The sequence below is a fragment of the Pyrus communis genome, chromosome 3 (assembly GCF_041283825.1).
Source record: "Pyrus communis isolate YQ-2024b chromosome 3, ASM4128382v1, whole genome shotgun sequence".
In the NCBI taxonomy this organism is placed as follows: Eukaryota; Viridiplantae; Streptophyta; class Magnoliopsida; order Rosales; family Rosaceae; genus Pyrus; species Pyrus communis.
Genome location: NC_142567.1, coordinates 20693885 through 20715576, shown reverse-complemented (window position 1 = coordinate 20715576; position 21692 = coordinate 20693885). Strand labels below are relative to the sequence as shown.

Below are 21692 nucleotides of genomic sequence, written 5' to 3'. Positions count from 1 at the left end.
ACTACTTCACTGCACTCGACTTGATCCATCACATCACATATCAAACGTCTGCAATGGCTAAATTCCGTCCTCCGCTGGGTTTTCGCTTCGACCCCGCAGACCAAGAAATCTTCATCCTTCTCAACAAGATCGTGGTAGAGAAAGACCCTTTGATGGCGGGATACGACAGCCTTATCCACAAGTGCAGTTTGTTCGGGCATAACTCGGAACCATCTGAGATCTGGGAGCGCTACGGAGGAGATCAAGTCCATGGCCAACAACTCTTCTTCTTCTCCGAGCTCAAGAGGAGCCGTAAGAACATCAGTCGCAAGATGGGGCATGCTGGTACTTGGAGCGAAAGTGGGTCGAAAGAGATTGAGGGCCATAGAAACCCTAATCCTATCGGTAAGAAAAGGAAATTTCGATTCGAGAATAAATGTAAGTCAGAAGACCACGGTAGGTGGCTTTTAGAAGAGTATAGTCTTTACGATGCTGCGGCTCATGATTGTAGTGACACGAAGGCCTCAAAGAATCGTTATGATTTTGATTTCGTGATATGTAAGATGAGAAGGAAGTCCGGTGAGAACAAGAGAAAGAGTTCGGATGATCAGAATACGAATAATGTTGAAGAACCGCAAGAAAGCTGCTCCACTCTAATTACTAACACTGATCACCTTGTGCTGCCACTGCCTGATGAGAACAATAAGAGGAAGAGGATGACTGATGTTGCTTATGACGATGATCCTGCATTATTCTTTAATGAGGACATGCTAATTACTAGTCCTACTGATTCCATCAGCATTGAGGAACTCTTGGCGCCCCTAGATAGCGAGTCTGCGATAGCGTCATCAGAAAATCTGTCACCTGATCAAATGGCTGAAACCCAAGAAGATGTGCCTTTGCCGACTGTTGGCTATGCCTGGCCTGGTGCTGATGATGGAGGACCACTTGAAACTTACTATATTCCAAGTAATTACTATCCATGGGAAGATCATCAACCGAAGGATCAGAATGTGAATGTGATCAACACTGTCGGAGAGAGCAATGATATATTATTCCTTGACGATAACATGCTGCGTAGTAGTCATATTCCTACCTTTGACGCTGAAGATATCTTCGCAACGCTTGACTTTGACCATGATCAGAAGGATGGAAACCAAGAAGAGCAACTGCCTTTGCCAACTGCTGGTTCTGCCCATCTTGCTGTTGAAGATGGAGGACCAATTGAAGCAAACTATCAGATTCTGAGCAATTACTTTCAGAATTTGTTAAACCAACCATTTGAAGACAGCACCTACAACTACTGTTCCGATAGGTTTATCAATGAGCTAATGGGATTTTGAACAAAAGGAGTACTGATCTGTATAGGAGATTATGGAGAATAAGATATATTGCCAAGGTAATCATTGCTGCAGTAATATTCACTACTGCTTGTAGAACTTGGTTCATAGTGAATGTTTGTACTAAAATTTTGACGAATGTAATTTCTTTTCGTAGTACATACAAATATATGCAATGTTTCTAAGTTGTTCATGTTTCTAGTTAATTTCTACATGCAAATTCATCGATAAAGATTCAAACGACGAAGCCTGTCAAATTTACCGTTAATCTGGTTTCCTTTTAGTTTGCACGACAAAAAGTCATTAGGAAAAGCACACAAGAATTGCCAGACAACTAGGCTCTAATAAGCGAGTGAAAGGAACTGCGCCCGACAATATGAGTAAACAGACCTCAGAAACACACAAACACAACAGTTTATGTAAATCAATAAGATATGTTCCATCTCTCAACTAACTTTAAATACAGTCTGCCGCAGATTCCAGCAGTCTCCGGAAGACATGAACTCTGACATAAACATTGAGCTCATTTATTCTAAAAGCTTCTACAGAACAGCTGAAAAGAAAGGAAAATAACATCAGGTTATAAGGACCAAATATTTTCGTGGGAAAGTATGCATGCTCTGCTTGAGTTGCGGTACACTGAAACCAAGGCTTCCTCTGAGAAGAAGTTTGATATTGATGCATCATGATTTTAGACATTCATATTTCATGGAACTTCGCGGTTTTGTCTCAATTAGTGCACTATATATGGTCCTGGAGGATTGGTTGTCCAAAATGAACGGTATTGACTCTGTGGCATGTGATGTACATCTTTTTTCTTTATATGAAACAATCATGTGTTTTTCTTATGTTAGATGAAGGTGATGAAATTCTACCATAATCATGTCCTTAGTTTTAGTTCTATATATTCTTTGTTTTATATTCTTTTTTTTCCTAAGAGACAAGTTTATAATTTTAGATACATTCTAGAGGTTATTTTAGAAATAATAGTGGGTGGGGAAATAACATTTCAATTTTTAACCTTTTATGGTTGGTGAAATTATAATACAGGTGAGAAAATAGGACACTGAAGTGGGTTTAGCAGTTTTCAAAAAGTGCTTTTTAAAAAGTACTTAACAAGTGTTTCTCTACAACCCAAAATCATTTTAAATATTTTCTTTGTTATAAATAGACAAAAGTTAGAGAGATAACCTTTCTAAGGACAGGAACGAAGCAGGTGCAAGATATCACACTATGACTTTAGTAGCTATAACACAAAAAGGATGGCATATAAAGAGAGGGAGGGATACTGACATTATTTATCTTGCTTTCTTTCGCAGTGCATTTGATAACAGACGGAATGCTCTATTTATAGAGCGACTCTCGTAACTACAACCATCAAAATACAATGATGATACTTTTGAAAGTATCAAACACTATTACTCACTATTACTAAGTCTTTGGGCATTCTTTTGAGTGGGCATTCACCCATTAATTATATAACACTCCCCCTTATATGCCCACATATCAACATCAGTTGCCTCGTTAAAACCTTGCTCGGAAAAACCCAGTGGGAAAAATCCATAGCGAAGGAAAAAGAGTACAACTTTACCTGGATTGTTGATATAGTGTTAAGTATGCTTATGTTGCCTCGTTAAAACCTTGATAGGAAAAACCCTGTGGGAAAAATCCTAGTCGAAGGAAAAAGAGTACAACAAGCATGTATCATGGATGCTTTCCCTGATTCTGCATTCTTCAAATTTAGCTAATTAGTAAGTCGAAGTAATCCGATACTATGCACTAACTTCTGAAATGTGCACTTTGGTAGAGACTTGGTGAACAGGTCTGCCAGATTTTCATTGGAACAGATTTGTCTGACTTCAATAACTTTAGCCTTCTGAAGCTCATGTGCACTGAAAAACTTTGGCAATATGTGTTTAGTCGTATCACCCTTAATGAATCATTCATTCATTTGGACAACACAGGCTGCATTATCTTCATGGATGACATTTAGATTGTCTGTCTTCGAAGGTAGACCACGTGAATTCTAGATATAATGGATCATTGATCTTAACCAGGAACATTCACGACTTGCTTCATGTAAAGAAAGTATTTCTGAGTGATTTGAAGATGTAGCAACTAATGTTTAATTTGTTGAGCGCCATGAGATTATTGTATCTCTATTAGTGAACACATATCCAGTTTGTGAGCGGGTTTTATGCGGATCAAAGAGGAAACCAGCATCTGCATCTGCATATCTAGCAAGGATCTGGTCATTTGTGGATTTTCTTGAGTAGAAGAGACTTATGTCTGTTGTCCCACAAAGGTATCGCAAAACATCTTTGACTCATTTCCAATGACGCATTGTTGGAGCAGAGTTATACCTTGCTAACAAGTTAACTAAAAAGGCTATATCTGGTCTAATACATTGCGCTAAGTACAATAAAGCACCTATTGCACTCAGATATGATACTTATAGACCAATGACCATTTCATCATCTTCTTTTGGACGGAATGGATCTTTCTTAATGTCCAAAGAACGAACGACCATTGGCGTGCTTAGTGGATAAGCCTTGTCCATGCTAAATCGCTTCAAGATTTTTTCAATGTAAGCTGATTGGTGGACCAAAATTCCATTAGCACAATGCTCGATCTGCAGGCCGAGACAATATTTTGTTTTCCCGATGTCTTTCATTTCAAATTCACTTTTCAAATATTCAACAGTTTTATTGAGCTCTTCAGGAGTTCCAACTACGTTCATATCATCAACATATACTGCCACTATAACAAATCCAGAATTGGATTTCTTAATGAACACACAAGGGCAAATGACATTGTTGATATATCCTTCTTTGATCAATTATTCACTGAGACGATTATACCACATTCGTTCAAATTGTTTCAGCCCATACAATGATCATCTTAATTTGATCGAGAGCATACCTCGTGGTTTGATAGTTGTTTCAGGAAACTTAAGTCTTTCCGGGACCTTCATGTATATGTCAGTATCTAATTCTCCATAGAGATACGCAGTGATGACATCCATAAGTCACATGTCAAGCTTTTCTGAAACTACTAAACTTATTAAGTAACGGAACGTAATTGCGTCCATTACAGGAGAATATGTCTCCTCATAATCAATTCCAGGTCTTTGTGAAAAGCCTTGCGCAACGAGTCGTGCTTTGTATCTTGCAATCTCGTTTTTCTCATTGCGTTTTCTTGTGAATATCCATTTGCAACCCATGGGATTTACACCAGGCGGAGTTTGGACTACCAGTCCAAAAACACTTCGCCTTTCCAAGGAATTTAATTCTGCCTGGATTGCATCTTTCCACTTAGGCTAATCTTGTCTCTGTTTGCATTCATCAACAGAGCAGGGCTCAATATCATTACTTAATATGATTTCAGTGGCTTCTGCGAATGCAAACATATCATCCTTGATTATTTCATTCTAATCCCACAATTCATTTGTACATGCATAATTTATGGAGATTTCTTTGTTTTCATGTACAGCTGTCTCTTCAGGGACATGTGTTTCATCAAGGACATTTTCTTTTTTCTGGAAGTACAGAATCATGAATTGCGGATTTTTCATCCATTTTCTCTTTTGGAATGATTTCATTTGGATTCAGCTGCGCCCTTGTCTTTCTCTTTTGAGGGGCTAAATCTTTTGAACCTGGGGGTCTACCACGCTTCAGGCGTGCAACAGATGAATCATTCTCTGCCACTTTATTTTCTCCAATAGGGACATCAATTCATGCAGGTGCATTTGCAGCTGGTATATGTGATTTTGTCACTTTCATAGCATCATTAAATGCATCTGGCATTGATTGGCAATACTTTAAAGATGAACGATCCTTTTCACATTGAGTGCTACGTGGATCAAAATAAGAGAAGGTGGGTGCAACCCATGTCAGCTCTTGCCATTCTTCTGGAATGGTCTTTTCTACCCTTAACGACGGGAAGACTATCTCATCAAAGTGATAATCAGCACAACGAGCTGTAAACATATCACCTGTTAGGGGTTCAAAATATCTAATGATAGATGGTGAATCAAAACCCACATAAATTCCCAGTCTACGCTGAGGTCCTATTTTAGTGCGTTGCAGCGGTGCAATAGACACATAAACATCACAACCAAAAACTCGTAAATGTGAAATGTTTGGCTGATGTCCAAACACGAGTTGTACTGAGGAGTATTAGTGGTTGGCTATAGGTCTCAATCGAACCAATGATGCAGCATGTAAGATGGCGTGTCCCCATGCAGAAACTGACAATTTTGTTTTCATGAGCAGAGTGCGAGCTATTAACTGAAGCTGCTTGATCAATGCTTCTGCTAAACCATTTTGAGTATGGACATAAGGAACAGGGTGTTCAACATCAATGCCCAATATCATGCAGTAATCATCAAAGGTTTGAGACGTAAATTCACTAGCGTTATCAAGTCAAATTGACTTAATGGGATAATCTGGGAACTGTGCTCGCAACTTGATTATTTGAGCAAGAAGTCTCGCAAAAGCTACATTCCGAGTAGATAAGAGACAAACATGTGACCATCCGGTAGATACATCAACCAAAACCATAAAATATCGAAATGATCCACAAAATGGTTGAATAGGTCCACAAATAATGTCGAAATACCAACTTCCCTTGAGAACAAGCCTTGCAAGGGTTATCATTTGAGATAGCAATGTCTCTGCTCAATAATGGATGTCCATTAAAGTTGGTAATGATCCTACACATCATGGTGGATCCTAGATGACCCAAACGGTCATGCCAAAACATGTAATCTTTTGAATCAATGAACTTCTAGTTTATGACAACATGTGATTCAATTGTCCTTATGTATGTATAATACAATCCACTCGACAAACCACGCAACTTCTCCAATATACACTTCTAGGTATCATTGGAGGTAATGCATAGATACTCCACATTTTCTACAGTTTTCGTTTCAATGTGATATCCATTTAAACGTATGTCTTTGAAACTCAACAAATTTCGAGTAGATCGAGTGGCATACAATGCATTCTGTATGGACAATATTGTTCCATTTGGTAATATAATATGGGCTTTCCCTGAGCCTTCAATTACATCTGATTGACCTGATATTGTTGTTATCCTTACTCTTGTAAGCATCAAGCCTGAGAAATACTTTCGATCACGAAGTATTGTATGTGTGGTTACACTGTCTGCAAGACAAATATCTCCGCCATTTCTCATGTTTTGAGAATAACCATAGCTTTTATCCATGCTTTCTGAGTAAAAGGGATCATGGTTAAAAACAACTTAGAAATTTAAATGCCTCTTTTGTTGAAATGCTAGTTTTTAAACTACAAGTTCAAAATAATAAAAGTACATCAAATATAAATGATTCAGTCGGACCGATACACTTCATTCCTCCTTTCCACAATGAAGTTTGAGACATCTAGGTGGGTTGTGTTCAACTGTCTTGATAAGTCGCATACTGGAACAGGTATATCCATTGGTCTAGCCTGGTCGAGGAAATTAGTCTCGACACCCTTCTCCTTGAGGAAGGCTTGATATAGATCCACCAGATATTTTGGGGTACTACAGGTACTCGCCCAGTGCCCATTGTCACCACACCTATAGGAGGCTCCATCAGAGTTAGGAGCATTGTTCATACGAGCTTTGCCTTTGTGGCGATTTCCATTTTTAAAGCTCGGGCCCGAATTTTACCTTGGAATCTAGTTGTGAAACTGACCACCATGATTCTTGCATTTCCTGTTCCACCGGCCTCGCTTATGGCCACGTCTTTGTTTATGATTATCGTCACTAGAGGATGTGGCGTTCACTTCAAGGGAAGTAGATTCATTTTTAGGAATGGTGCAGATCCAGTAGGTCGGGACTGATGATTTTTCATCAGGAGCTCATTGTTTTGTTCAGCTACCAAGAGCACAGATATCAGCTGGTTGTATTCACTGAAGCATCGCGCTCTATACTGCTGCTGCAGGAGCACGTTGAATGCATGAAATGTACTGAAAGTCTTTTCCAGCATATCTTCCTCAGTAATGGTATCCCCACAGAGTTTTATCTGAGAGGTAATTCTGAACAACGCAGAATTGTACTCAGCCACTGACTTGAAATCCTGGATCCTTAGGTGAGTCCATTCATAGCGAGCCCTTGGAAGAATCATCGTTGCCTGGTGATTGTATCTGTTTCTCAATGCCTTCTAAAGAGCTAACAGATTTTCAACCGTTAAGTACTCGCTCTTTAGTCCCTCATCAAGATGGCGATGAATAAAGATCATGGCCTTCGCCCGATCTTGAGAAGATGAGCTGTTTTCTTCCCTAATGGTATCTTCAAGATTCTCTGCTTTCAGATGGATCTTGGTATCTAGTACCCAAGTAGGGTAATTATTCCCAGTAATGTCCAGGGCAGCAAAATCAAGTTTTGCCAAGTTCGCCATTTTCTTTTCTTTTTGAAAGAAAAATGAGATGCGTAATAACTTGAAATAATATGTATTCCTGGAGGAATATAGCGTTAGAACTTCTGGTTCTTATAAATTTTTCATTTTGATCTTCAGGCTAAAAATGATAAGCACTCGAAACTTCAGGCTTGAGATTTTCATGATTAATGAGAAGGGCGATTGTACCGCACCATTCTCATCGAAACAAGCATAAGATGGACAATTATTCCGCACCACTTGAACAGCAAAAAAATTTAAATATGTAGAGCAAGATATAATCGATTTAAATATGTAGAGTAAGGTGGATGATTATACCGCACCATCTTAAATTGCAGTAAAATTAAATTTACAGCTCAACATGGGCGATTGTACCGTACCATCTTTGATCACAGTGAAAATTAAATTTACAGTTCAAGATGGGCGATTATATCGCACTATCTTTGATTGCAGTAAAATTAACATAAATAAACACTGGGTTAGAAACCAAGAACTGCACCAAACAAGAAATCAAAGATATAAGTAACTGTTAAATTTAGAACAAGAAGCAGTCATGGTGCTAGCAGTTCATCGCGAGGGTGTATCACGCAGATGAAGCAGAAGCAGAAGAAAAATAGGAAAAACCTTAAAGGAAGCATTTTTTTTAGCTTTCTTTCGGTGAAGGGAGATGTGAAGTATTTAAGGTTAGAAAGTCGTGCTGATAACGTGTTATAAATAAACAAAAGTTATAGAGATAACCTTTCTAAGGACATGAGCGAAATAGGTGCAAAATATCACACTATGACTTTAGTAACTATAACACAAAAAAGGATGGCAGATAAAGAGAGGGAGGATATTATTTCTCTTGCTTTATTTCACAGTGCATTTGATAACAGACGGAGTGCTCTATTTACAGAGCGACTCTCATAACTACAACCATCAAAATACAATGATGATACTTTTGAAAGTATCAAACACTATTACTAATATTACTAAGTCTTTGGGCATTCTTTTGAGTGGGCATTCACCCACTAATTTTATAACATTCTTCTAAATGCGGTCAAAAGCACTTTTTATTTTAAGTATGTACTTGGTGCATAGATCAAATTGATGGGTGCATAGATCCATTATACGCAACCAATTTAAAAAGTAGAAGCCCATCACTTTGACTGAGCCTTGGCCCATTACCAGGCCTACAGCTTCTGCAAATCACCATCTTCACGGTCGGAGAACTGACAAGTTCACAACGTAACAAATTCTGATACAACAACAAAAACCCTACAAAATCTTTGAATTTGAATTTAGGGTTTTGCACAGTGAGATAGAAATTATGAACCGATTCAGCCGATCTTCCATATTCGCTTCTCAAATCGTGAGGCCCAATGAGAGCAATAAGCAGCATCTGCTTCCAGCTTCCCAGCATTTCTTAGCTCAAAGAAGCTCCAATCGTTTCTTCGACATTTACAAGGTACCCCATCTCTTATTTCACTCCCACCAATTCAAATGTGCAATTTATACTTTATTTTTTCGAAATTAGCCAAAACCCAGTATTGTTAGTGGAAATTAGGGAAACCCCATTTGATTTTGCAGCTTGCAAATAAAGCAGCTATAGAGAAAGAGCGTGCCCGGCTGTAAGTTCTTGTACCATTTTCTGTTTGTTTTCAATTTTTTTTGGGGGACATGTATCAATATCAATGCATTGTTGCTGTAATGTAGGGCAGTTCAGATGAGTTGAATAGGGGGTATTTTGCTGATATGTCTGAGCTTAAGAAACATGGTGGGAAGGTAAGGAAACATTACCTTTTTATTATGATTTTGCATCCATAATTCATTTGGGGTTAGGGGTGATCAACCCGGTACATTGTCATGCCGAAAAGGCAATTCCTTTTTCTTTTGTTCATAATTTGGAATTGGGGTGGTAAGTAGTACTAACTGATAGTAATATTAGCCTTTAGGGGGAAGCATTATGCTTTCTTAAATCATGCTGATGGGGCATGATCTTATTTGAAGACGCCTTTACCATATGCACTAAAAAGCAAGTTTCAGTGATGTCTTGTTCAGTTTTTATTTAAGTTGGAAATGTAAATTTTAGTTTCTGTGTCTAGATTTATGTGGCAAACAAAACCATAGTTCCTGCAATGGCAGCCGTAAAGTTTCCTGACTTAGAAGTGAACTACTCTGATGGAAAAATATTGAAGCTGCCCGTTCGCTCCAATGGGAATGGAAATGTTGCTGAGGCCAACAAATTGGAAGTCCCCAAGGCATCTTTAGTATGCCTTTCATTTTGAGCAAGCTCCCAGGTAAGCAATTGAGTTATTTTTGTAGTATTTTTATACTTTCAAATGAGCAACCCATCTTGAATTATTTGCAATATTTGAGGAATTCTTATAAAAGACTTTTCCACTCTTACTATAGTATGTATGTATAGGACCTCTCTATCAAGGATAATAAGGCCAGTAGGACTGTGATGCGAGAAAAGGGAACCAGAAGGATAGAATTCTATTTTGCAATTTATTCATTCTCTTCTGAACATGGAGAGAAAAACTATGTAAATTTTTTAGAAAATTCTCTGATTACAATAATGATAGCAAGACATGTCTAGAAATTGAATTGTAATCTTTCTATCGCCTATTATTGGATCCTTGCAACTAATGGTTGTAAAGTCATCAAACAATGGCGAGGCACACCTCGGAAATTGGAAACATAAGCTGTATATGGGAGATGAGCCAGGTGGCAGATACGATTGATCACTCAATGTTTTTTATTGATCTGGAGAGTGAAATGCAATTGATCTTTATCCTAATAGCTTGGTGAGCAGAATTGATCATTAGTGTAATCCTAAAGATCCATCCCAACTGACTTATTTCGTGGAGCTATATTCTGAAAGATGCATTTAAGTCATCCTTCTGGTAGGGGGAACCACTAGAACTTCCTTATTGATGTTAAGTTTATTTAGTGCTTACATAGCTCAAGAGTGTGTACGTTGTTCGACCAAACTGAGCGTGCTATCATTTTTCCATTGCCAATATTCAATCTTATTAATATGTAAGCTAGGTAGCAACTTTGTAGTAGGTATTGGTACTTTGTCATGGACGTATTATGTTTGGTTATGGAATGTAGAATGTTAGTTAAACTTGTTATGTTATTGCATCAATGTTTATGGTTTTCTGTTTCTGTTGTTGTTACAAAAATTAGTTTCTTTTTCCTTGACAGGGAATGATTAATTTCTGGAGCGCCCCTTTTCTTGAGGTATAAGTAGTTATATAAATCTTCATCATTGATTCAACTTTTTGCTTTTACTGTAGGTATTACCCATTTGTGCTTTCATCTAACCTAGTTTCTTGAATTCTGTAAGTTTATATAGAGTTTTGTGCGAAGTGTGATGCAAGTGTGAATAAGCGCTCTTAATTAGTTAAAAGTGGGTGCATCTAATGGCAACGTTTATTAGAAATTAACTTTAACGGGTTTAATAACAGCATACATTTTCTCAAATAAAATTTTCCAGGTAAACATTGTTTTGATTACATGTATAAAAACATGAAGGTTATCATTATTGAGATCTTTGTATTGTCTTACTCGTTTTCTTCTTATGTATGTGATGGAACTGTGGGACTTGCATGCAATCCCCAAGGAATAACATTTGTGTGACATTTCTTCTTCTTTGCTTTATTTGTTTTATGTATTGATGGAGCCATAGGAGGAGGATGGTCACTTGTCCTCAATTTTGTTTGGGAATGTACTTGTGCTATGGTTATTTTTTCTCTCAACTAAATTGTAGCTTATGCATATAGCATACTGTGTTCATGCGCGCGTATGTGTGTTTTGTTGGGAAGTGATGAACAAAATCCAAGGCACATCAACCTTGTTCTTTTTCTCATTTTATTCTGTAATACATCACTTGGAAGTTCGTTTCACCATTATTATTAGTACATTTAAGTTAATTAATGAAGCTTCCTCTAGGTATCATTAATAGACTCATGGTTCTTATGTCGGAGTCCAATTAAGAAGCTTCTGCTCCGGATTATGAGGAAATCAAAGCATCACGAAAGCACAGAACTCAAAAGGCAGATCGTATATTCATTTGGTGACCATTATTACTTCAGAAAAGAACTGAAAATGCTGAACCTTCTGACCGGGTATGAAAGCTTTCTTTTGCCGTTGAATTTGTGGTTCTGTGAGTTGTTGCTAGAGTATAATTCTCTTGACAGGTTGCTTCTTGTCAACGTTTCCACCGAATAGGTATATTTTCCTGCTCGATAAATTTGGTAGAATAAGATGTCAAGGCACTGGATTGGCTACCGAAGAGGAATCGTCGTCCCTTCTTTCATGCACAAAACTGCTTTTGGAAGAGAAATAAGGTACATCTTGAGGTGATACGAGTTCATAATTCAAGGATGCTAGACTGTAGCAATTCCACTCGCAATGCCACATTTCTGTATTTCGTGTCTAGTTTTCATGCGTACATGTGGCCTTCCAATGCATTTCGCTTCTTTAGTTGAACCGCTTTTCGGGGGTGGGGGAGACGATTTTGTTCGAGCTAGAAATCGAATACGGCAATGATTGTCATATGGTTCAGTTCTTCGGTCCATATAATTTGAAATTTTCGATTTAACTCGTGTGGTTTACTAAAGTTTTGCAACTCGAGCACCTCAAACATGGTCTTAGCATTGTAATTTTTTCCCTCTGAAACCGTAAAAGGCTACACACTTAGAGAGAATGAAGAAATAGAAGTCAGTGTGAAAGCTTGCTCTTCATATTTTTTGGTAAATTTTTTTTAATATTATTGTTTGGTCACGGTGCTAGAGACCATTTGATGTATCTTAAATTTTATGATTTACACAATTCATTCAAATTATAAGCATCAAATGATACCTAAGCATCGAATTGCAACTGTAAGTACAAAGATAAATGTTTTGCTCGATTATTCTCGTGTACAATGACGTTGAACGACTTCAATCTTTTGTGCAAATAATGATTTGGTTGTCGGACTTCCTTTTTCTAGGCAGCCCTAGACAGGTTTGACGACTCAGTGATTTTACTTTGGTAAATAACGTACACATTTTCTCTAAAAATTGTTTAACCTGCTTAGACCTACTCTAATCCTTGAAGTTAATTCAACTCAAAATTTAGGTTCTAAACTTACTACAACTTACTCCAACCTTTGGGGCAAATATGAGTTAAAACTCAAAACTCATTTGTGGAGCAAATTTAACCCATGATTTCCCCTATATTAGTGGGGCCAACCCACCATATATGTATATATATATTTTTAGTTTTATATTTATAAATTCATTGAATCCAACAGTTAAGATCTAATTTAAACAAATCCAACGGTAATAAATAAAAAATATCTAACGGTCTAAATTTAAATCCAATGGCTAAAGTAATTAAAAAAATTTATTTTATGTGTTTCACATTCTTTCGTAGTGTTCCATTAGTTTCGTAATGTCGATTTAGTAATTTTTCAAAATTTATCGGAATATAAATATTTTAAAGTTAAAATGTTCATAAAATTAAATTAGGATAGTCTACACAATTTTTATTTTTTATTTTTTATAAAAAAAAGTTACTTTAAGAAACAAAAAAATTATCTTAAATTCATTATTTAATAATTTCGGACTAAAAATTTAACCATAAGGGTTGGAGGAGAAAAACTGTTTCTGAGTTAAAACCTAAATTTTATGGGTTGAAAATTTTAGGCTTTAGCCCAAGGGTTGGAGATGGTCTTAGTTTGCCTAGCAATTTTTGTAACGTACTTAACCCACTTAGTGATTTTTAAAAAGGAAAACTAACCAAAAGTCAAAAAAAAACTTTAGTTTTAATGAAAAAAAGACAAATAAAAGTATAGTGAATAATAAATAAAAAAAAAAGTAAACAATATCGAGAATGTTTCGTTAAAACTCTTTTTTTTTCAAAACGTGCTCAACCTGCTTAGCTATTTTCAGAATCCACTTATTTAGCAAAAACAAAAAAATGAATGTCGTACCCTCACTCGTCAAAAACGTACACATTTTCTCTTCCACAACGTTTTCACTGCACTCTCCTAATTTAATTATTTGTCACATGCATGGCATTTGACTTTACGTAATGAATAAATTAATCCCACCTTAATTGCAAACAAAAAAAAAAAAAAAGGTTAAGCTTACTTAAGGGAGGCAGCTTGTGGATCCCGCATGTGCAAGCCACACCCAAAACCCTCTGCGCCAAGTAAAGTTTGCGTGCGACTGTACGGAGCAAAATAATTTATGAAATAGGTCTTTCCCCTTTTTCTTTAGTGTCAATTAATGTAAAATAATTTATGAAATAAAAATAGAAATTGACAGCAAAGATATTATAATGTTCATTTTTATGAAATTATGCAAATAAATGCATTGCATAATTTCATAAAAATGAAAATTTTAAGTTGAGTGTAAAAAGACATAGATTGGATTTCAAATAAAATTTTTCAAGAATTTATTATGATCGTTAGTAGACAAAAGATCAGCTATGGGAAACAACACTAAAACCTCAAGGATGGATTTGTTATTTTCAAAACCTCGATGGGCTATACAAGAATACAATAAACCATTGGAAAACGAAGGGAAGGGAGCAGGTGGGTAACGTTGTTTGCCGGTGGAGTTGGATGGGGAATGAAACTATTAGTTTTTATTATTTATATGTTAAATTCTTTTGTATATAAACCGTAACTCCGTACCATGGTACCTTACAAAATTCATATGAAAATTTAAGTGAAGTATAAAAATATAGATTGGATTCAAATAAAATTTTCTAAGAATTTATTATTGATCGTTTGTAGACAAAAGCGCTATGGGAAACAACACTAAAACCTTAGGGACAATTGTGTCATTTTAAAAACCTCGACGGGCTATACGAGAATACAATTAACGGTTGGGTACAAGTGCCACAAGCTTGCTATTACGTCCCACTTGGCACGTGAGCTGCACTACCGCGTGGGCCCCACTTGACCAAAGGCAATGTTAATTAACTTGTACGGACGTGGGCCCCACAATAAAACTAATAAAGCCGGATTCTTTCCATTTCCAGGAAAGGTTGAATAATCTGATGCGGGGGACCGGGTAAAACCATACCAAAAATACGAGAGGACAGGGTGATGGCTTCCTGCGATCGTCGTCGTCGTCGTCGTTTCAGCGGATGTCGAGGTCTCGAGGCCCGCGAAGCCTATGAGCATACGGTTGTCAGACGTCCTACAGCTTGCTGCGGCACTGATTTCTCGCTGTTATCGTCTCCGCCTTAATATCAGATCAGTTTTTTTTGTTTTTTTCTTCTTATTTATTAAAATAAAATGAGATATTTACGCAAATCACGCAGCAAGTCCATCCTTAAAAAAATACGTCACTATTCAGCTTATTTAATCCAATCAGTTAACAGTGATAAAACCTAATAAACAGTAAAATGCATCTCTACCTCTAAAAAAAATAGCCTAGTCAATTTTATTAAAATATTATTATTTTTATTATGAAATAATAAAAAAAATAATAATTTTTTACACATCTCGACCTGGAACATACACCTGAACTTCGAATCGAGCTGTAATGGCCGACACCTGGAGGGTGACGAAGCCATAAAGTGTAGTGATGTGGAAATGTGAATAAATTTAAACCTAAAAGTGCCTAAATACAAGAGTGCACTGTGAGCGAGAATGAACCCAATTCACACGTGATGACAGAGCATGAATACAGTAAAGTAAAATAGGGTGAGAAATTATACCATCGAAGGTAACCGTCTACCCCAAGATTTGCCAAGAATCCTCATCGATATGAAAGCTCAGCTACTAAAACTTGGAGGGGGAAAAACAAGGGTGAGGGGGCCTGAAAATAAAGTTTTAATAAAAACTTTTGAAAATGTTATAACCCCTCACTGTTAAGCATGTATAGTTTCCAAAATATTCGTACTACGTATAGTATGAAAATACTCACCGTAGCCTACAAAATGTAAATAAGGCATGACATCCGAAGATTCAAAATCTCAACAGCAATATAAGTAAAATCAGGTGCTCAACAATCTATATTAGCACGCAAGTCGAAGTCGCCTAATGCAACCTATATGACTACACCTATTGCTCATTAATCTATGCTAGCACACGAGTCGGAGTCGCCTAATGCGACCTGTATGACAAGGCTAGGTGTAATAATATATGTTCTAGTGTTACAATCTCGTGAAGACTAGCACTATGCGCAGTCACCTACGAGTCAGAGTCGCCTAATGCGACCTATGCAATAAGGCTAGCACCTACTTGGATCCAAGGCGAGTGTGCAGTGCAGAAGGTGAACATCACGTGAAGGACTGGCTCTGGCCAGGGCGGGAGTACTAACACCGGGGTGCAGCAATGATGAGCACTACATGAATATAAACATGCCATAATGATGTAATAATTCTAACCAACATAATAAACTTACATGAACTTACCTGCGCATCCCGTAGGATCATTTGGCATTTCATAATAGTGCAACATATCTTATAACATTATTTAATCATGGCATGATATGCACAAATCAATTCAAAAGCATTTGTGGAAATCAAAAGCATTTGTGGAAACTATAAAGTTTATATATACATACTATAAAAAGGAAAAGACCCACTCACATAAGGTCTGCACTACAACTCCCTAGCACGAATATCGAGGCGTCTCGAACGATCGGCACCTAGAACAATTATCAAATCACATTTTAGAATTCTTATCGATAGAACACGTAACTTACATAAAACACATCCCCAAGGATGTTCTAGAATGATTTGAAACTCATTGACCAAAAGTCAACCGTCATTTAAAGGTCAACGGTAGGGTCCACAACTCTACGTAAATCGATCCGGAATATCCTCACCTCGGATTTCCAATCCGTAACGTCCTAAGATTTTCAATAAGCTTTTAGAACAACATCGTACAGTTTTGGAATGATCCAACCGTCGGATCTTTACCAATTGCTAAAATTAAGTGGCAGCCGACGTTTTATTTTATGAACTTGCAAATCCAATTCAAGAAGATCCGTACCTCGGATTCCCGATCCGTGAGTTCCTATTATCCTCAAATATTACGTACTATAATGTATTAAGGTTTGGTGATGATCCAACGGCCGGATCGTCGATTCATATAAGGATCAAGTGGTAGTCTCTATCAAAACTATGTTCAAACGATGAGATTTCATCAATTGGACTTCACATATAGAATTGGGGTGTCAAATTTAGCCTAGGAAGGTCAGAGGGTGCCTCAGACCATGCGCCGCTGCACAGGGCGGTTGGCCGCCCCGACTCTTCGGAAAAATCAACTATTTCTAAAAATTCTCAAATTTGACAGAAATAAAGATCTCAATGAGTAGAGCAAGTTTTATACCTGTGGCCAGTCCAATTTGGCCGGAAAAAGCCTCAAATTGCCATAAACTCGTCAGAAACCCTAGAATAGGTGTTTGTCAATTCGATTTCTCTGGTGTTCCAACGCCCCTATTGCTGGTTGGGTATTGTTCATGGGTCCAAGGGGAGTTGATTAGGGGTGGTGGTGGGTGGTGAAACTCGCCGTAATGGAGGAATCACCGTCGAGCACCTCCGGTGCTCTGGTGAGGTTCTACACGGTTTTGGACCTAAAAATAACCTTCGAATTTCGGTGGAGATGGTAAAAGGGAGGTTGCGAAAGAGATTGCAGGTGTTGGATGATGGTGGTTCGACGGGAAAAAAGGCGGAAACCATCGGAATTTGGTCGGGTGGGTGCATGAATGGGCCGACGGAAAGGGAAGGCTAGGAGTTTTCTCTCCCCTCTCCTAATTGGCTATCTCTCTCCTTTAATTTCTGATTGGTCCTTCCCCCTTTAATTTGATTGGTTACAATTCCCACATGGTGGGAGTTTAATTAGTTTATAAACTGCAATTTGAGTAAATAATTTCAAACGTCTGTAACTATACCATTATAATCCGAACTAGGAAACAGCTTTTGCCTATGCATTCGTAGCTTCAAGATCTATTTGGAAACATTAATTGTGACTTTGAATGGTCAACGAAAGTAAAAAATCCTAGCCTCTAAGGGCATTTTTGTAAAATGATTATTTTAAAATTTATAGAACTTAAATTTAGGGACGGGTTGTCACAATTTTATTTTTAATTTATGACTTTATAAAAAAAATATTATTAATTTCTGACATTTTAATTTATTTTTTAAAATTTTTTGGCTGAAAAATCTGGATCGTTAATCTGAAAATCAAACGGTCTTCATTGTGCCATGTCAGTAGCCATTAATTTTAAAATTCAAATTTTTTGTTATCGTTGGAAATCCAACAGACAAAGAGGAGCCACGTGTCCCCACGACGGAACCCCATAGTGTGCCTGCACAGTGGGCCCCGCCTCTGCAATGTTATCGGCCACTCACGACCACGTGCTTAGTGCATCAACATGACATCACATAGGGTCGGGCCTCGGCTCAGCACATTCTAGAGCCCGGCTTGGGCTGTCAGCTGGCCGATTGGCCTGGGCTGGAGGGAATTAGTTGAGTGCTGGGCTATCCACTCTTGGTGGACTTGCTCTTAAATTCCAGCGTTCAACCACCTTTTCTCCTTTTTTTTTTTTTTTTTTTTTTTTTTGTAATGTTGGAGACTTTAAACCATCTTCAACCCTTAACTTAAAATTTAAAATTTTTAACCTAAAAAATTTAGGTTTTAACTCAAAAACTGTTTTCTAACCCTTTTCCTTCTTCTTTTATTTTCTTCTTTTTTTCTTTTTTAATGCTAGAGACTTTAGACCATCTCCAACCATTATGAGTTAAATTTTTAAGCCAAGATTATTAAAGAATGAATATAAGATAATTTCTTAAAGTAACTTCTTTTAAAAAAATTATGTAGATTATTCTAATTTAATTTTATGAACATTTTTAATCTAAAAATATTTAGATTCCAATAAATATTGAAAAATTATTAAACCGGCACCATGAAACTCGTGGAACACTACGAAAGAATATGAAACGCATAAAATATATTTTTTTTTATTTACTTTAGCTATTGGATTTAAATTTGGATCATTAGATTTTTTTTTTTTTTTTTTTTTTTTTTTTTTTTGGATTTAGTCAAAATAGATCTTAGTTGTAAGATCTCACATCGCCCAGTGGAGTGAGCCTTATATGTATATTCTCATCCCTATCTAGCACGAGATCTTTTGGGAGCTCACTGGCTTCAGGTTCTATCGGAACTCAGAAGTTAAGCGAGTAGCGCGTGAGAGCACTCCCATGATGGGTGACCCACTGGGAAGTTTTTGTGTGAGTTCCCAAAAACAAAACTGTGAACGAGTGGTCGGGGCCCAAAGCGGACAATATCGTGCTACGGTGGTGGAGCGGGCCTGGGATGTGGTGGACCCTGGGCGGGGATGTGATAGTTTCATTATATTACCTTATTGTACTATACCTATACTCTGTATCACACGTGAAATGGGTCCAGACCTGCTCACTGCGCACTCATGTACTTAGTCACTTTTAGATTTTACTTTATTCACATTTTTTACATTATCACACTTTATGGCTTCGTCACCTTCCAGGTGTCAGCCAGCACGGCTCGATTTGGGGTCCTAAAGGACATTCCAGGTCGGAGTGTGTTATTAGCCGTTAGATTGAATGAATTTATAAATATAAAACTAAAAAAAATACACATATATAGTGGGTCAGCCCCAATAATCCAGGAGGAATCCTAGGCTAAATTTTCCCCATAAATGAGTTTTGAGTTTTAATGCATATTTGCCCCAAGGGTTAGAGCAAGATGGGGTAAGTTTAGAATCTAAAATTTGAGATGTAGTTAAATTTAATCACGTGTCAAATTTTGATTAAGTCGTAGTGCCATTATGCATTGTTCAGTGACACGTTGAGCTCCACACATGTGAAATAAAGATTGCAATTAATTATTGATTGAGAAGGAATTGGAATAAATGGTAAGTACTATTTTTAATTCATTTAATTATTTTTATTTTTATAAAGATTTAATCAAATGCATAAGATAATTTGGTTAGTTAATATAACACGTTCATGATATGGAAAGGAGAATGACAAGTATCTTTGGTCTGTAGTGACCAAAAACAATTTTAATTGTGGTTGTCTTTTTCTTTTTCTCATACAGAGGATTTGCAAATTTTGTTTTAGGATAAATCTCAGTTTACTAGCTTTAAGTTTTGTGGTTTTCAACATTTGGTACATGAAATTTTTTTTGTCCTATAGTCATACCTAAAGTGTTAACTTTGGGACAATCTTATACATTCATTAGTTTGGCTATTAAGTCTCCCGTTAACTAATGATGTGATGCCTATATGGACAATGATTGGACGCCACGTGTCATTAAGAGGTCTATGTGGAAATTAAAAATTAAAAATTAAAATTTTGTTTTTGGTCGTCTTCTACTTCCCCCAACCTTCCCCTCTTCCCTTATCCCTTCATTCTCTCCTCTGCACCAACCCACCAAACCCTCTTCTCCTCTCCTCTTCGACTCGTCATACATCCACCCTTCCCCCTCCATCTTCAACTTCACCCATTCACCCACCCACAACCAGGCTGGACCCTTTGACTCGGCATTCGAATACTCTCGGATTTCAAATGGGTGGTAGCCCCGACAGCTAGAGATGGAATGGGGCCGGGTTCTGGGATCGAACCCAAAAGCGCACTGGAATCAATTAGGGAGACTCGACCAGGGGACAAGATTTGACGAGGGTCTATCCGCCTCACCAAGCCTAATCCAGATTTGGAACTTTGAGGCGACTCCACCTATCCACCCACCCACAACCAGGTCAGACACTCTGGTTCGGCGTCTGAATACTCTCGGATTTCAAATAGGTGGTAGCCCCAACGGTTGGAGATGGAATGGGGTCGGGTTTTTGGATCGAACCCGGAAGCGGACTGGAATCAATTGGGGAGACTCGAGCAAAGAACAAAATCCGACGAGGGTCTATCCGCCCCACCAAGCCCAATCCAGATTTGGAGCTTTGAGTAAAGTTGGACAAAGTGCTGGATTTTTTGCTGTTATTGTGAAGGGGTTTGGAGTGCTTAGGGTTTGTGAAGGCTTATGAGCTTGAAGGCGAGACTGTTAGCGGAGAGAATGGAGAGATTGGTGGGTTGGTGCAGTGGAGAGGATAGGAGGGTGGATGTATGACGAGTCGAAGAGGAGAGGAGATGAGGGTTTGGTGGGTTGGTGCAGAGGAGAGAATTGAGGCATAAGGGAGGAAGGGAAGGTTGGGGGAGGTAAAAGACAACCAAATTTTTTTTTTTTTTTTTTTGAATTTTTAATTTCCACGTGGACCTCTTAATGACATGTGGCGCCCAGTCATTGTCCACATGGGTGCCACATCATCAGTTAACGGGAGACTTAACAGTCAGACAAACAAATGTATGAGATTGTCCCAAAATTAACACTTTAGGTATGACTCTGGGACGAAAAAAATTTCATGTACCAAATATTGAAAACCTCGAAACTTGAGGGTAATAAACTGAGATTTATCCTTTTTTTTAGAATGGGAATGGAAAATTTTTCTTTTTCTTTTTAAAAGACAAGGGTAAATGTCCATTTTCAAATAAAGGATATTTTTGGTTAACTATTTTGTCAGGCTCTTTTTTTTTTTTTTACTATTTTATGCCAATGCTGAAAATACACAATAAAAATAAAAATATATTTTTTAAGGTGATGCTATAGAGAGACCACGATTTATGTATCACTTCTAAAGCAAATCTTTAATACGAGTAAGGTCCGCAATACAAGTAGTGATGTACAAAACAAATAAATACCTTTTATCAAAGACCAAAGCTATGTGCACCCACGATGTGAGTGGGGTTTGGCCAATGAACCTTTGATGCCTAAGGCAGTTTTTCTAAAAAGAGAGTTTATGGCTTGAAGCCTTGAATGCATAGCAAAATCTTATTAGAATTTGGTAGAGAATGCGAGATTTATAAAGCATAGGCCACATGTGTAGGGTTTGCCTTGACATGTGTTGACGTCCAATTGACCAAGGTGAGTCATCCGTTGG

At 37.5% G+C, this 21692-nt stretch overlaps 1 protein-coding gene and 1 non-coding gene across 2 annotated transcripts; both read left to right on the top strand.

Moving 5' to 3' along the window:
• On the top strand, nucleotides 1-1322 carry LOC148698121 (uncharacterized). Its single transcript, XM_088690258.1, has one exon. The coding sequence runs from the start codon at nucleotides 54-56 to the stop codon at nucleotides 1320-1322; it is 1269 nt and encodes a 422-aa protein (XP_088546384.1). The 5' UTR covers nucleotides 1-53.
• Nucleotides 1323-8898: 7576 nt separating this feature from the next.
• On the top strand, nucleotides 8899-12660 carry LOC137716574 (uncharacterized). The gene is made up of 7 exons (XR_015960850.1): nucleotides 8899-9172; nucleotides 9295-9335; nucleotides 9426-9489; nucleotides 9810-10004; nucleotides 10918-10953; nucleotides 11665-11840; nucleotides 11944-12660. It is a non-coding gene; the product is annotated as an uncharacterized LOC137716574 (transcript).
• The last annotated feature ends 9032 nt before the right edge of the window (nucleotides 12661-21692 follow it).